This window comes from Scylla paramamosain, chromosome 6, assembly GCF_035594125.1.
Source record: "Scylla paramamosain isolate STU-SP2022 chromosome 6, ASM3559412v1, whole genome shotgun sequence".
NCBI lineage: Eukaryota > Metazoa > Arthropoda > Malacostraca > Decapoda > Portunidae > Scylla > Scylla paramamosain.
This window is the reverse complement of record NC_087156.1, coordinates 11,007,806-11,024,640: the sequence shown is the minus strand read 5'-3', so window position 1 is coordinate 11,024,640 and position 16,835 is coordinate 11,007,806. Positions and strand designations below refer to the sequence as shown.

General features: G+C 36.8%; 1 protein-coding gene across 6 annotated transcripts in view; it reads right to left on the bottom strand.

Annotated features, from left to right (window-relative positions):
* The window catches only part of LOC135101304 (circumsporozoite protein-like), a 142,742-nt gene that overhangs the window by 88,683 nt on the left and 37,224 nt on the right, over positions 1-16,835 (bottom strand). For 5 of the 6 annotated variants that reach the window (XM_064005103.1, XM_064005107.1, XM_064005106.1 and 2 more), the window contains exon 3: positions 11,952-12,005. The exons of the other annotated variant lie outside the window; for it this stretch is intronic. In XM_064005103.1, the coding sequence (XP_063861173.1) occupies positions 11,952-12,005 (54 nt within the window). The remainder of the gene's footprint in view (positions 1-11,951; positions 12,006-16,835) is intronic. 6 annotated transcript variants of the gene reach the window in all.

The following is a 16,835-nucleotide window of genomic DNA, read 5'->3' as shown; positions in this document are numbered from 1 at the left end:
TTTTTTTGATGAGTAATTTCTGTAAATGGTATACAAAAAAATCCTGTGATAATTTACAAGGAAAAAAATACAGAAACATTTAAAATTTACAGAAAATCTGTTATTTATATGGAAATTTTTGTTTACAGATAACTGTAAATTTTAGAGAAAAAGTTCGGCAGCCTTGTTGCCAGTGAATTTTCTGTAAAATTTATAGATTATTTTTTACAATGTACATTTTATAAGCGTTTAAGAAAAAGGTACGTTTATGCAATTTGCGTCTCCAGGCACCTTACAACAAAGAGGGGCTATAAGTTAGGTAAAAATGCTGGCTCCTCGCCTCCCAGACTGAAGTGTGATCGCTCCTAACCACCCTCAACAGATGCCAATATAAAAGAAAGAAGCATGTGGTGGTTTAATTTAAGTAAACGTGTTACTAATGTTACTGATCACCAATAAGTTATTTCCTATATATTTTCTTTTTACTCGCCATAACAGCGATAATCCATAAATAATGAAAAGAAGATGCCTCATCTTTACTCTTTAATCTAAGCCTCTTCCTTCTTCCCCTTCTAGCCCTACACATTCTTCCCCTTTCCTTACTGTGCATCTTGAATTATTCATTCACTCCTCCCTACACTGCTCCTATTTCTCAGTTCACTGCTTCTCACAACTCAGACTTAAATTACGAGCGGCCAAGTAGCCTCCTCACTGACGCCTTCCACACACGGCTCTTCCCTTCACATCGCCGCATAACCCGCCGCTCGCCGACCCACCACTGTCTTTTCCAAACCTAATTTCCTGTCTTCATATCTTTCTTTGCTCTCTGGCGCCCTGCTCGCCACCTCACCCTGCGCCCTCTGAGTAAGATGGAGGGAGCAGCAATAAAGTGATGAATATGATGGAATTTTGAGAGAGAGAGAGAGAGAGAGAGAGAGAGAGAGAGAGAGAGAGAGAGAGAGAGAGAGAGAGAGAGAGAGAGAGAGAGAGAGAGAGAGAGAGAGAGAGAGAGAGAGAGAGAGAGAGAGACTGAAGCAATTAACAAATTAACTTATCATGGCAACGAGAAAACACATGAATACATTTATATTAAGCCAAACTTTTCTATTATCACTCACCATGATCAGTAAAATAAAAAAAAGAATCATTCCCTTCCTTGTAATTAATGAGAGGTCAATGACTGTCAATCAACCAAAGGCATTTACTCATAAATTCTTCTCAATCTGTTTTCTAAAGTCAACCTAGTTGGATGATGCCAGTTTGATTTTTTTCATTACAATTCTTTATTGCATAAAGTAACCAAATGACTGGTATATTTCACTTTAACGTATGTTGAAACTCTTAAAATATGTGACTTGAAAAAAATTTATGTGACTTGAAAAAAATTGTCAATACATTACATTTCAACGTATCTATGTTAGAATTTTTAAATATCCCCCCCAAAAGAGTTGAAAATCTTACAGGCCTCAGTAAATTTTGTAACTTTAGAAAATTTTAACAATTCTATATATCGAGGCAAGTTAGAAAAGAAAACTCTTTGCATCAGTTCATAATCGATAATCTTATATTAAGTTTTCTTCGATAGGAGCAAATGGTGTTCAATAAGTGTAGTGGCACAACAGTCAACACCAACTAAAAATAATTCTGGTCATGGTGATCATCCTGACTCAGGGTTGGCATAAAAAAAAGCCTAAGTGGGTTATATATATATATATATATATATATATATATATATATATATATATATATATATATATATATATATATATATATATATATATATATATATATATATATATATATCATAATTTAGTTCTATATCATATTGTTTTTTTTTCTAATGTAGGAGGGACACTGCCCAAGGGCAAGAAAAAAAAAAAAACTGAGATCCCAGTCCCAGAAAAGGGTCTAAAAGCAGTAGTAAAAATTTGAAGGATAAGTGTCTTGAAACCTTCCTCTTGAAGAAATTCAAGTCATAGGAAGGTGGAAATACAGAAGTAGGCAGGGTGTTCCAGAGTTTACCAGAGAAAGGGATGAATGATTGAGAATACTGGTTAACTCTTGCATTAGAGAAGTGGACAGAATAGGGGTGAGAGAAAGAAGAAAGTCTTGTGCAGTGAGGCCATGGGAGGAGGGAGGCATGCAGTTACCAAAATCAGAAGAGCAGTTAGCATGAAAATAGCGGTGGAAGACAGCTAGAGATGCAACATTGTGGTGATGAGAGAAAGGCTAAAGACAGTCAGTTAGAGGAGAGGAGTTGATGAGAAGAAAAGTTTTTGATTCCATCCTATCTAGAAGAGCGGTATGAGTGGAACCCCCCCAGACATGTGAAGCATACTCCATACATGGACGGATAAGGCCCTTGTACAATTAGCAGCTGGAGGGGGTGAGAAAAACTGGCAGAAACATCTCAGAACAACTAACTTCATTCAAGCTGTTTTAGCTAGAGATGAGATGTGAAGTTTCCAGTTCAGATTATAAGTAAAAGACAGACCGAGGATGTTCAGTGTAGAAGAGGGGGACTGTTGAGTGTCATTGAAGAAGAGGGGATAGTTGTCTGGAAGGTTGTGTCGAGTTGATAGATGGAGGAATTGAATTTTCAAGGCACTGAACAATACCAGGTGATGATGAAGTTACAGAGAACATAAGAACATAAGAAATAAGGGAAGTTGCAAGAAGCGACCAGGCTTACACATGGCAATCCCTGTATGAAATATACCTACCTATTTTCATCTATTATCCCCATCCAGATACCTGTCTAATCCTGTCTTAATGCTCTCTGATGTCCTAGCACTAACAATATGATTACTGAGTACATTCCACTCATCTATCACTCTATTTGAGAACCAATTTTTTCCTGTCTCCTTCCTAAACCTAAATTTTTCAAGCTTGAACCTGTTATTTCTTGTTCTCCCCTTGTTGCTGATCTAAAGAATTTTGCTTACATCCCCCTTGTTATAACTCTTATACCACTTAAAGACTTCTATCAGGTCCCCTCTTAACCTACATTTCTTTAAAGAATGCAAATTTAACAACTTCAATCTCGCCTAGTAAGGAATACTCCTCATCCCCTGTATTCTTTTAGTCATTCTCCTCTGCACTGATTCTAATAGACCTATATCTTTCCTGTAATGTGGGGATCAGAACTGCATAGCGTAGTCTAGATGAGGTCTGACCAGCGCCAAGTATAACTTTAATATTACTTCTGGCCTTCTACTTTTAACACTCCTAAAAATGAATCCTAGTACCCTATTTGGCCTGTTTCTGGTTTCTATGCATTGTTTTCCTAGATGGAGTTCAGAGCTAACTATAACTCCTAAATCTTTCTCGTACCCTGTATCTACCAGAGTTTGGTTGTTTAATGTGTACCTACAGTGTGGCTTTCCTCTACCTACGCTAAGTACTTTGCATTTATTGATATTAAATTGCAGAGAGAAGGATAGAAGCTGTAGGACAGTAGTTTGGAAATCAAGGGTTTGTGCCAGACTCTGTCAAAAGCTTTTGATATCTCCAAGGCAACAGCAAAAGTTTTACCAAAATCTCTAAAAGAGGATGACCACCACTCAGTAAGGAAAGCTAAAAGATCACCAGTAGAGTGGCTTTGACGGAACCCATACTGGTGATCAGAAAGAAGGTTGTGAAGTGATAGATGTTTAAGAATCTTCCTGTTGAGGATAGATTAAAAAATCTTAGATAGGCAGGAAATTAAAGCAATAGGACGGTAGTTTGTGGGATTAGAACAGTCACCCTATTTAAGAACAGGCTGAATATAGGCGAACTTCCAACAAGAAGGAAAAGTAGATGTTGACAGACAGAGCTAAAAGAGTTTGACTAGGTAAGGTGAAACTGTGCACAGAGGCACAGTTTTGGAGAACAATAGGAGGGACCCCATCAAGTCCATAAGCCTTCCCAGGGTTAGGCCAGTGAGGGCATGGAAAACATCATTGTGAAGAATTTTAACAGGTAGAATGAAGTAATCAGAGGGTGGAGGAGAGCGAGGAACAAGTCCAGAATCGTCCAAGGTAGAGTTTTTAGCAAAGGTCTGGATGAAGAGTTCAGCTTTAGAAATAGATGTGATAGCAGTGGTGCCGTCTGGTTGAAATAAAGGAGGAAAAGTCATGCCTGACTCGTTCATTTTCTGTACAGTACAAGTTATCACAGGCTTTGTCCAGCCAGACCAAACTGTATCAGCATGACTTAAACAAGAGTCTTACCTCCCTCTTTTTACTTTTCCTTTCCTGTTTTTCATTTGCATCAGTCTTCCTGATCTCCCGTGCCTTCCCTCACCCTTTGTCTCTACACCTTGATGTTCCTCTCACCTTCCCTCACTCTTTCCTCACTCTATTTTTTCATTCATTCTTTTTCTGTTGTCTTCATAGTAACCATCACCCCCTGCCTCTCTCTCTCTCTCTCTCTCTCTCTCTCTCTCTCTCTCTCTCTCTCTCTCTCTCTCTCTCTCTCTCTCTCTCTCATATATGCTGCTCTCACCTTATTTCTCACTTACTCTTCCCCATCTCTCCACACCCTGCACTCACTCTGTCCTCAGCCTGCCTCTCCCTCTCTCTCCTCTTCTCTCTCTCCTCTCACCCTTGTTCTCCCTCACTTCTCTCCCTGTAATCCACCATCATGCCCTTGAGCTCTTCATTAATATGCAAGGTGAATGAACACTGTGATGCTCTCTCTCTCTCTCTCTCTCTCTCTCTCTCTCTCTCTCTCTCTCTCTCTCTCTCTCTCTCTCTCTCTCTCTCTCTCTCACAAATGATATGATGTTCCTGTATAAAACTGTTAACTAAAAAAATGATAGTAATAATAATGTATGCTTATATTTCCCCTTTATTATTTACATCTCTCTTTATTTGCTGACGCTTTGATTATTTTGTTATGCTTAACTGAATTGCTTATTTTTTGCTTTTGTTGTTAAAATTTCTCTCCTACATCTGTTTGTATTTTTATCTAATCTCTTCATAATATTTACTTTGAATCATTAATTTCCATTTTTGTGTTTATTGTATGAATAATTGCTTATATTTACTATTTCTCTAAAAAAATGTTTCTTTTATATTAATATTTATGTAACTTGAGACATCCAGACCTCTTGGATGGTAAAGCCATGATGTTTTCTGCTCCTGTTGGATACAAAGAGATTTATTCCCTTTGTTGTTATTGTTGTTGATGATGCTATTGTTGTTGTTATTGCAGTTACTGTTGCTGCTCTTCTTATTCTTCTTATTCTTGTTCTTCTCCTCATTTTTCTTCTTTGTGTTGTTGTTCATGTTGCTAATTTGTTGTTGTTGCTCCTGCAGTTTTTTTCTCTACGCTGGTGTAATCTGGTATGTTTTCTTTCTTTTATCTGATCATCATCTCTCTCTCTCTCTCTCTCTCTCTCTCTCTCTCTCTATATATATATATATATATAGAGAGAGAGAGAGAGAGAGAGAGAGAGAGAGAGAGAGAGAGAGAGAGAGAGAGAGAGAGAGAGAGAGAGAGAGAGAGAGAGAGAGAGAGAGAGAGAGAGAGAGAGAGAGAGAGAGAGAGAGAGAGAGAGAGAGAGCAAAAGAAAATATAAGGCATTACTGTGATATGAAAAAAAAAGTTGCATTTTTACTTCTAATGAAATCAAAATATTGTTCATGAATATCAAATAAAAGAAAGAAAACATACCAGATTACACCAGCATAGAGAAAAAACTGCAGGAGCAACAACAACAAATTAGCAACATGAACAACAACACAAAGAAGAAGAATGTCGAGAAGAACAAGAACAAGACGACAATGAATAGCAGCAACAATACACAGATACGTACATACAGGCGTACATGGACATGCATAACCTTCACAGGAATGCTAACCTTGCAAGGAATGTGTTTGAGATGCAGAGAGGTAAGCACGATGAGAGTGTGATGTGAGTGCGAGGATTCTGAGAGGATGAGGCACCATGAAAAACATTACTGTGGATGATTTATAAAAGAGGACGCAAATATGAATATGTAATTACATTATCAAATTAGTGTTTGTGTTTTTTATTTTTGATAATTTATTAATTTAATATTTTTGTATAGTATATAAATTATGCATCAATTGCAATTTTTGAATGGAATAATATACCTAAGATAATATAGTGAAGAGAACTTAAAGATCATACAAAGTGAGGTTTTGCATGAGAAGAAAATAAATAAATAATAACAATGCATGCGATGAAATGCGCAAGATTATTTGGAGACAAAAGTTTGATTTTTTTAAAAATGACAATAGGAAGTTTGACTTCACAAAAAATAGATAACTAGGTAATAGGTGTTTTAAGTTGCTTAACAACTTAAAAGACCTTCCTCCAGCGGCTGGTTCTAATTTTTGGATGCGTCACAGACGTTGTCAAACGAAGCCCGGCTGCACGTGCCACGCATAGTGTCGAGCCGCTGTGCAGGTTGCAGTGAGTGACACAATGCTATAAATGACTCTGTGTTTTCAATATGTTGAGCTTTATCTGCATTCTGATCAAGCTATCCTATTCCCGAGAGTTTTTTCACTTAAAGTAATAATATATTTCAGTACATAAGAACATAAGAACATAAGAAATAAGGAACACCACATGAAGTGGCCAGGCTTACACGTGGCAGTCCTTGTATGAAATATACCTATCTATTTCCACCTATCATCCCCATTCATAAACTTGTCTAATCTTCTCTTAAAGCTCCCTAATGTCTTAGTACAAACAACAAGATTACTGAGTCCATTCCACTCATCTCCCACTCTATTTGAGAACCTTTTTTAGAAAAATTTTCAAGCTTGAACCCATTATTACTTGTTCTATCCTGGTTATTGATCCTAAGAATTTTGCTTACATACACCTTGTTATAACCCTTATACCACTTAAAGACTTCAATCAGGTCCCCACTTCGCCTACATCTCTCTAAAGAATGCAAATTTAACAGCTTTAATCTTGCCTCATAAGGAATGCTCCTCATCCCCTGTATCCTTTAAGTCATTCTCCTCTGTACTGATTCTAATAGACCTATATCTTTCCTGTAATGTGGGGACCAAAACTGCACAATGTAGCCTTGACGAGATCTGACCAGCACCAAATATAACTTTAATATTACTTCAGGCCATCTTCTTTTATCACTCCTAAAAATGAATTCTAATACACTATTTGCCGTTTCTGGCCTCTATGCATTGCTTTCCTAGACAGAGTTCAGAACTAACTATAACTCCTAAATCTTTCTCGTACCCTGTACCTACCAGAGTTTCGTTGTTTAAAACATTGTGTATCTACTGTGTGGGTTTCCTCTACCTACCCTAAGTACTTTGCATTTGTTGATATTAAACTGCATTTGCCATCTGTCCGTCCATTCATTCATCTTCTCTAAATCTGCCTGCAAGGTGATGCCATCCGATTCTGACCTAATTAATCTATCTTTGTGTCATCTGCAAATTTACTAACATCACTACTAATTCCAATATCCAAGTCATTGATATATATTAAAAACAACAATGACCCTAATACTGATCCCTGTGGCACCCCACTAATTACAAGGCACCACCTAGATTTAGAGCCGTTTATTACAACTCTTTGTCACCTGTCGCTTAGCCATGACCTTATACATCCTAACACCTTCCCATCTATCCCGTGTGCCCTAACCTTTCTCAGGAGCCTCTGATGGGGGTACCTTGTCAGAAGCTTTACTAAAGTCCAGATATAAGATATCATAACTATCACCATTATCTACTGCCTCGTACACTTTACTGTAAAAACTTAACAAGTTCATCAGGCAAGACTTCTCCTTTGAGAATTCATGCTGTGATTAATTTATCAAGTTATGTTTGTCTAAATGCTCCCTAATGTTCCTCGCTATTATTGACTCCAATATTTTACTCACAACTGGAGTTAAGCTGACAGGTCTATAATTAGATGCTAAAGTTTTATCTCTTTTCTTAAAGAAGGGTACTACATTAGCCTGCCTCCACATTACTGGTACCTCACCTGACTCAAATGATTTCCTAAAGAGAGAGACTAACAGCTCACTAATAACCTCTTTGCATTTCTTAAGTACTCTGGGATATATTTCATCTGGTCCTGGTGCCTTGAACTTTTTTAGCCTATCTATCTTCTGTTCCATGATCTCCTTAGTTATGGAAATATCTGCTAGCTTCTCATTCTCATCTGCTCTAAACATCTGTTCACTATTTGGCATATCCTGCATGTTTTCCTGGGTGAAGACAGTTAAAAAATACTCATTCAGAATTTTACTAAACTCCTCCCAGAACTAAGCAGCTCCCCATCTGCTGCCTTTAATAGACCTATAGTATCCTTATTAATTTCTTCCTGTATACCTGATAAAATCCCTTGGGGTCCGTCTTTGCCTGGCTGGCTACCTTTAATTCATAATTACCCTTGTTGACCTCCTGATTGTTTCAACTAATTCATTATATTATGACCTTAAAACATCTTCACCTGCCCTTAATCTCTTATATATACTTCTCTTCTGCCCTATATGATGTTTTAACCTAGCAGTCATCCATTTAGGGTTATTTTTCTGTGATCTTATTGCTCTATACGGGATGTTTGCTAACTGACATGTATGGAATTTATCTACGAAATATTTATGCAACTCATCTACATTTACTTCACCTAATCCCCCCATCTCGGCCAGTTCCATCCTCTCCACTTCTTCATTTACTCTTCTCGACCTCATCTCTCCCATTTCAGCATGACTTGACCCTCCAACATACTCATACCTATCTCCCCATCTCTCTCTCCTCCACCCCTTACAGACAAATCTTCCCTTCTCTTGTCATTCACCTTCACACCTCACCTCACCTCTCTCATCCTTCCTTATCTCTCTCAACTCTGTTCCTGACCTGACCTCACCCTGCATCCGTTGCCAGTCAACTCCTTGGAGGTACCTTTTTAATTCCTCAAAAACTGCTCTCCTAAAGTCAGGTATTTTACTAGTATTTTTGCTTCTAAAAGTTTCTTCCATTTTAATTTGTACCTAATTTCCCAATGGTCACTATCACCTAGCTGTCCCCAACCTCTACCTATATGACTGCTTCCTCCCTGTTAGTAAGAATTATATCTAGAATACTGTTCTCCCTTGTGGGTTCTATGATTACCTACATTAAAATCCCTCTCATCCAGCATTCGAGCATCCGGCAGCTTCAAGTATCCGGCACATTTTTCCCCGAACCTTAAAATCAATAAAAAATCAATGTGTACTCATAAAATTGATTAAAATTCCCGTGCAAGGCATACTTTGTCCCCTCGCCACCAGAGCGCACTGCTTCGCGCCACCCGCGGCCCACTGCACTGTTTACTCAGTGACTCAGTCCCGCGTGTGCACTGTTTATCGCCTGACACCTTCATTATGCCTAAAGTTCTAGAAAAGAGGAAGCGTGTTGTGCTTGCACTTAAGCAGAAGGTAGACATTTGTCAACAATTAGAGAGAGATGAAAGCAGACAGCAACTAATGGTGGAATATGGTGTGGGCTCATCAACTATTTATGACATTAAATCCCAAACGAAAAAGTTGTGGGATTACATGAAAGCTACCGACACCCCAAAGGCAGCGGAAAATCGTCACACACTGCAGTATCATCGTGGTGAAATGATGGACAAAGTGTTATACGAGTGGTTCAGCTTGAAAAGATCAGAAGGAGTCACAATTACAATCACAATGTGTGTTGGTGAGTGTGAGGTGACAGTACGGGTGGCGACGCGCGGCACAGCGATCAGCTGATCTTTGTTATGGTAAGATGCGTGAGTGTAGGGTGGTGACTGTGGACATAATTTCACTTCTATTCAAGTATCCGGCATGTCGGCGGTCCTGTTGATGCCGGATAAGAGGGATTTTACTGTATTTAAAAAAATTTTCCTGAATTACCTTCAGAAATTCTTCTACTTCCATGTTATCCACCATCAGGCTCCAGTCGATATTCCTAAAATTAAAGTCTCCTACCACAAATACCTGACTGTACCTTCCTGCTCTATTTAATTCCTGCCACAGTGAGGTGTTAATTTCTCTTGTACTGTTCGGTGGCTTGTACACTACTCCCATTACTACTGACTGTGATCATTCCTTAATATCTACCCATATTGACTCTGTTTTGCTATCTGCATTCAATTCAATGATTAACATTTGAAAATAGCAGGCATAAGTAAAACATGTTATGAACATTTTTTTTTTAACATCTTCACAGTTCAACTCATCATTTTCTTTTTTGTTTTGTCAAGTTCTTTACAACACATCTCTGTTCTACAGTCACTGCTGAGTCTGATGGTGCCAACCAAGACTAGCTATCCCATATAAGAAGTGAGTTATGGCAAATAATTCACGCACTTTCGCGCTAGAGCTCAATCTATAGTGATGAGGTGATAGTTGCAAGAGTTGCGAGACAGAAATCTTCGCCCACATGCCTATAAATTGAAATATGCAAAATACAGCAAAGGTGAGTCTGACGAAGAAATTACATAAAATAAGATACGCCTTCAAAAGTTACCAACCAAAAAATGTTTCTGAAACTGAAATCAAAATTTTTATGTGCGGACACCAAAAGGTGGTCCTGGCCAAATCATTGTTGCGCCCTCCAGGGCCAGGCGGGGGCAGTGAGGTGTAGAGATGTGTGGTAACAATAATATAAACCCCTCACTCTACTAGGGGAATAATCCCTCAAAAGATATTTAATACTTTACTAAATGATAAAGAAAACTATAAATTTTCTTTCATTCGCTGACAAGAAAAAAAAAAAAAACGTGATGAAATTAATATTTTCAGAAATCTACAATGACGAGCCTCTAAAAAAAGGGAGACAAATAGTGTGGGCCAGCTCTTGTCATCAAGGCCCACGTCACCTTGACTTTTCAAGGTGATAATCAACATACACAGAGACAAATAAGGACACTTCATAGAACTATACAAGTTTAACTCTGATTTTACTTAATAAAGCTGCAACAAAGGTTATGACGATAAAAAATTACCTTAGGTTAGGCCGCAAATATTATGGTGGTAACGCTTCCTGGGAAATCAGTTAAAAATAATATCAATACCAATTGAACAAAGAAAATGTAAATATATTTTCTCCAGATAAGGAAATTTTTTTTCCTTTTTTATGTGGAAATCAAACTCACACTAAATATAGATTGTTACAGTAATAGTTTCCAAGGACACTTTATCATAACATGCAAAATATTATTAATCTACATAACCGTAAAATGTAGTAAAAGATAAATAAACAGATAAATTAGAAGATCTGATATTTACCTAAAAAGTACTCAAGTGAATATTCCTGTTATTGTGGAAAGTTTTTTGTAATTGCATTTTTCCTTTCTTCATTCACATATTCGTATATAAAAAAGATATATATATATATATATATATATATATATATATATATATATATATATATATATATATATATATATATATATATATATATATATATATATATACGAAAAAAAAAGAATGCAAAATTGACAGCTAATTGTTAGGTTTCAACTGAATCTCCAAGTAAATATTTATACCAACAAGATGACACCATTATAGAAAATATATGATTTTGTATCCTTCTTTTTTTTCTATGCATAAACTAAAATAAGCACATGAAGACTGGAATACAAAAATTATAGTTTAGAAAAAGATTCTCGGTTAATCCACAAAAGACTTTTTTTCCTGTAAGATGTTGCAATGAACATTATAGACTAAATTTACATTCTTTCTTCTTTCATATATATACCCTAGGAAGGCACAAAAATGGGAGGCAAAACAACGCTTTGGAAAAATATTTAAACTAATCCTTCAATGGATAATACTACTGACACGATACCATGGAAGCACATCTTTTCTTTCCTTCATAGATTCATAGGAAACTGACAGGAGAAAGGCTGGCAACAGTGACAGGTTTCACTTGACATGGAAAAAAAAAAGTTTAACAGCGAGTTCCAAAACAGAGTGCACATGATGTAATGAAGCAGGTACTCACTTTCCTCCTGCACGTGTTGGGAGTGTTCACCGCGGCACCACCTGCCATCCTTTCCTGAAAATATCAAAACATCCGCATAAAAAAGTGATGCAGCTTGACTATTCTAAAAAGAGCTAAAAATGAACCAACATGAACAGAACCACCACAAATCCTTTACTGCATGAGTTACAATATACACATGAACAAAAAAGGAAAGAATAAATACTGAAGAAAAACACGAAATGTCATCAATAAAACATGTCAGATTCCTCCATGCAAGAACACATGGATACATGGAAAACAACACTGAAAACAGAACACACTTGAAACGCTAAAAATGTTAAATATGCACAACAGCTGCAACAAAATAAAACGAACAAACACCATTACATATATAACAAGATTAAATAACAAAATAAAAAGAAGCAAAAAATAATAAATGCAAAGCTTCCCAACATTCAACAGTACAAACCTTAAAAAAAACAGCAAGGATACACTTATAAAATAATAAGTACCACTTCAGTCTAGCCATAAAAAGTATTCACGGCACAAAACATGAAAGTCCCTTTTGAGTATCTCTGCCAAGGTGGCCTGACTCATCTATTCTTCATTTTTATTATTGTTCAGTAATACAACACATCCGCCTTCCTCCGTTTGTGGTTCTGATAACAACAACAACAAACACTCTCTGACCACTCCTAGTTAGATACCTGCCTTTTCGTGTGGTTACTGCGAGGACACAGCATGTTACCTATAATGTCTTAAACAACAAAACAACAACAATAACAAGGGCTCCAGAGACAACAAAGATATCATAGTTGCTGTTGGTTCTGGATGTCACTGATTCTTGGTAAGGATCTCAACAAAAGTGAACACCTGTGAGATCCACCCCACTTCATGCTTGTGCTGCTAACTCGTCTGGATGATGCAATACATTTAGTGTGATACCTTTCACTGGACCTGCCTAGTATAGTTGTGTCTACATATTTCAGTTCCTGCAGTCATCTGAATAGAAAAGCTTCACTGCAAAGCCAAGGTAGTGTTTTGCTGGCAATAACATTCCTATATATGCATTACCAAAGGCATCCTAATTTTTTTTTGTCCCACTGCTTACCAAACCAATGCCAGACACTCTTTTGATAAGGTCCCACAGGAGGCTATCTTTCCTACCACGGCAAGACTCACACAATTTTCTCATATTTTCCCTGAAAACATATTGATGGATCTCAAGATGTTAGTGTTTTCTACGATGCCTTTGCTACTTCAACACTATACATATATATAGAAAAAAACTTTAACAGCAAAACAACAAACATGACAGCATCTGCTTAGATTCTATCACCATTGCTCTCTTGAAAGCAAAAACAATCTATATGAAAAAGTGTAACTGAAAAGAGTGTAGGTTAATTAATGAATGCTTTGATATTCTAAAAAGCTTTGCATTATAAAAGAAAAAAATTGCAGATATTCTCCTGACCAATTACTAATCTCTCTCTCTCTCTCTCTCTCTCTCTCTCTCTCTCTCTCTCTCTCTCTCTCTCTCTCTCTCTCTCTCTCTCTCATCTAAAGACCAGCTAATAAACAAATATATAAATAAATATCCCCATTAAAAGCATTTACTATGTGTAATTCAATCTCCCGTCGTGTGAGCACATGAGTAATCACACGTCTGAAGAAGGCATGCTAATGAACACCAAGCTGACGAGCCTTTTTATTTGTTACTCACATTTGAGACTAGCAAGCCCTCGGAATATTTAAGCCACTTATCGACTTTTTATGCAAATATACTTTCTATGTACGTCTCTCTCTCTCTCTCTCTCTCTCTGAAATATATCTGATGCAAATAATTTTAATGTAGCTTTAGGTGACGATGATCTTTTTAGACCTCATCCTGTAAGTGTTGAAACTGTTATCCTCACTATTAAAAACCTAAAAGAAACTAGTTCTGTAGGTTCGGATGGCATTTCAATGAGATTTATTAAGGATGCACTCTATGTTATAGCTTTTTATTTGACGTGTATCATCAATACTTCAATTGTAACAGGCATCTTTCCTACATCCTGGAAACACGCACTAGTTGTACCAAGCCTCAAAACTGGTGATGTTAATGATCCAAATAATTTTCGACCCATCTCTCTATTACCTATCATATCAAAACTATTAGAAAAAGTTGTCACTAATCAACTTATGTATTTCTTGGAATTTAGTCAATCATTGTCTAACACCCAACATGGCTTTCGTCCAAAACTGTCAACAGAGACTGCACTTACTGTTATCTCAAACAAAATATATAGCAATATGGACTCTAAGAAAATTACATTGTTAACCTTGTGTGACCTCTCTAAAGCTTTTGACAATGTCAGTCATGAGATCCTTTTAAAAAAATGTTCTGCAATAAAAATGGACATCTTCTGGTTTAAAAGTTACATTGAAAACAGAGCTCAGTCTGTCCGTCTCAATAGCACAGTATCTAATAAACTTAACGTAGCTTATGGAGTCCCACAAGGTTCAATTCTCGGACCCGTTTTATTTTTGATTTATGTAAATGACCTTAATGAGAGTATCAACGAATGTTGTCTAACACAGTATGCTGATGATATTCAGTTTCTCCACGCCGACACTCCAAATAACCTTGTAGCTCTCATCTCTAGAACGGAAGAAACTCTGCAGAATGTAAAACAGTATTTTCTTAGAAACGGGCTGATGTTAAATTCAAAGAAAACACAATGTATCTTCATTGGTAACAGACAACTTTTATCACAGATTCCTCCGAACACCATAATAGACTGTGATGGAGACTTCATTTACCCAAGCTCTCATGTTAAAAATCTTGGTGTTTTCATTGATAAATACATGCTTTTTGATGTACATATTGGTGAATTAACAAAGAAAGTCATGGGTGCATTAATGTTCATTAATAGAATAAGCCAGAACTTTGATAAATCAACAAGAATACTTGTAGTACAGTCACTAGTTCTCAGTTTAATAAATTACTGTATTGTAATATGGGGTACAACTAATGAAACTTTGCTGCACAATGTCCAGAAATTGCAAAATTTTGCAGCTAAAGTAGCTGTTGGGTGTACCAGAAAGTATGATCATGTAACCCCCTTCATAAAAGAGTTAAAGTGGTTGAAAATCAAAGAGAAGCACACCTTTGATAAATGTACAACTGTTTATAAGGCTGTCAATAACTGTTATCCAGACTGGTACCTCAAATTTCCCACAGTTAGAGAACACACCACAAGCAACACAAGACAGCTCAATAACCTTTATGTGGGTAGAGCTAGAACAGACTCTGGTGCCAGAGCCATTACGATACTTGGACCAAAGTTATGGAATACACTGCCCACCAATGTGATCAATTCTGAAAGCCTTTATGCTTTTAAGTCTAGACTTAGCGAAATTCTTTTAAATAATTATTAGTCAATGTTATCATAGCACAATTATTTTAAATGACGTTTACTAAATGTTTAATACAGAGTAGCAAAGAAATTTTGAGTCAATCTACTTTTTATTGTGTGTGTGTGTGTGTGTGTGTGTGTGTGTGTGTGTGTGTGTGTGTGTGTGTGTGTATTTTATTTGCTATTATATATTAAACATGACTACCTATGTTAACCAATCTGTAAGAATAACCATGTCTCATGGAATAATAAAGAATCTGAATCTGAAATCTGAATCTCTCTCTCTCTCTCTCTCTCTCTCTCTCTCTCTCTCTCTCTCTCTCTCTCTCTCTCTCTCTCTCTCTCTCTCTCATCATTTATCTCTGCATAGGAATGACTATTAAATGCCTTGACTGTTAAGGTTTGTAATGAAACCTGATATAATAATAATAGTAATAATAATAATAATAATAATAATAATAATAACAATAATGATAATAATAATAATAATAATAATAATAATAATAATAATAATGATAATAATAATAATAATAATAATAATAATAATAATAATAATAATAATCAAACAGTTGTAATGAAAACTCCAGTACATCTGGTTTCATAGAGTTTATACCAAGCCTCCAGTACTTCCCCTACATAAGGGCTTGATTGAGTACCTTACCCTCTCCCGGCCCTCTAGTCGTCCTTCATGGAATCCGATGCTCATAATCATATTAATTGATCTATCATATCAGCTTCGTCTCTCTCTCTCTCTCTCTCTCTCTCTCTCTCTCTCTCTCTCTCTCTCTCTCTCTCTCTCTCTCTTCAGAACTATCAATATACAGAATAGCAGGTTCGAAGTATTCTGTGGTCGTAAGACTCGGCCTCATCAGACAGTGGGAGCGCTTTTATGTTGCTCTGCTTCCCTGCAATAATATTTAATGACAATGAGACTTTGGTTGTTAATGAATGTGCCATCAGCACGTGCAATGACTGACCGACAGACAAATACACACACACACACAAACACACACAGTATCCAAGCTGCTATCTGCTGCTATCCAAAAGCTGCTTAACTGTTTCCGTCAGCTTTACCAAATTATTTATAGCTAGGATCTTGTTTAGGGCACTCAGGAGACTACAGTCACTACACGCGACCTCTGCACTAAAGAAGGAATAACAAAGGTACATCTACCACAAATACCTATTTTATTTCTATGTTTTTTTTTTTTTTCCAGCAATCTGTAAATCTGCGTGGCTGCTGCTCGAGGTGGCAAAGCATTAACAAGAGCTGAGAGTGTGGTGGGATGGATGTTTTGACAGTATCTGTCCCTTTCTCTCTCCAAGTAGATATTGTAGAGTACCTACCAAATTATCTATAAAAATAAGACGTCTACATTCTGGCACAATGAACCATGTTATTTGACACGTTTGGTGATAACGCCAGTGACAATGAGTAGCCCTGCACACTAAGGATAGTTTCCATATATTACATATGACCTAACAAATAGAGGTATCTTAG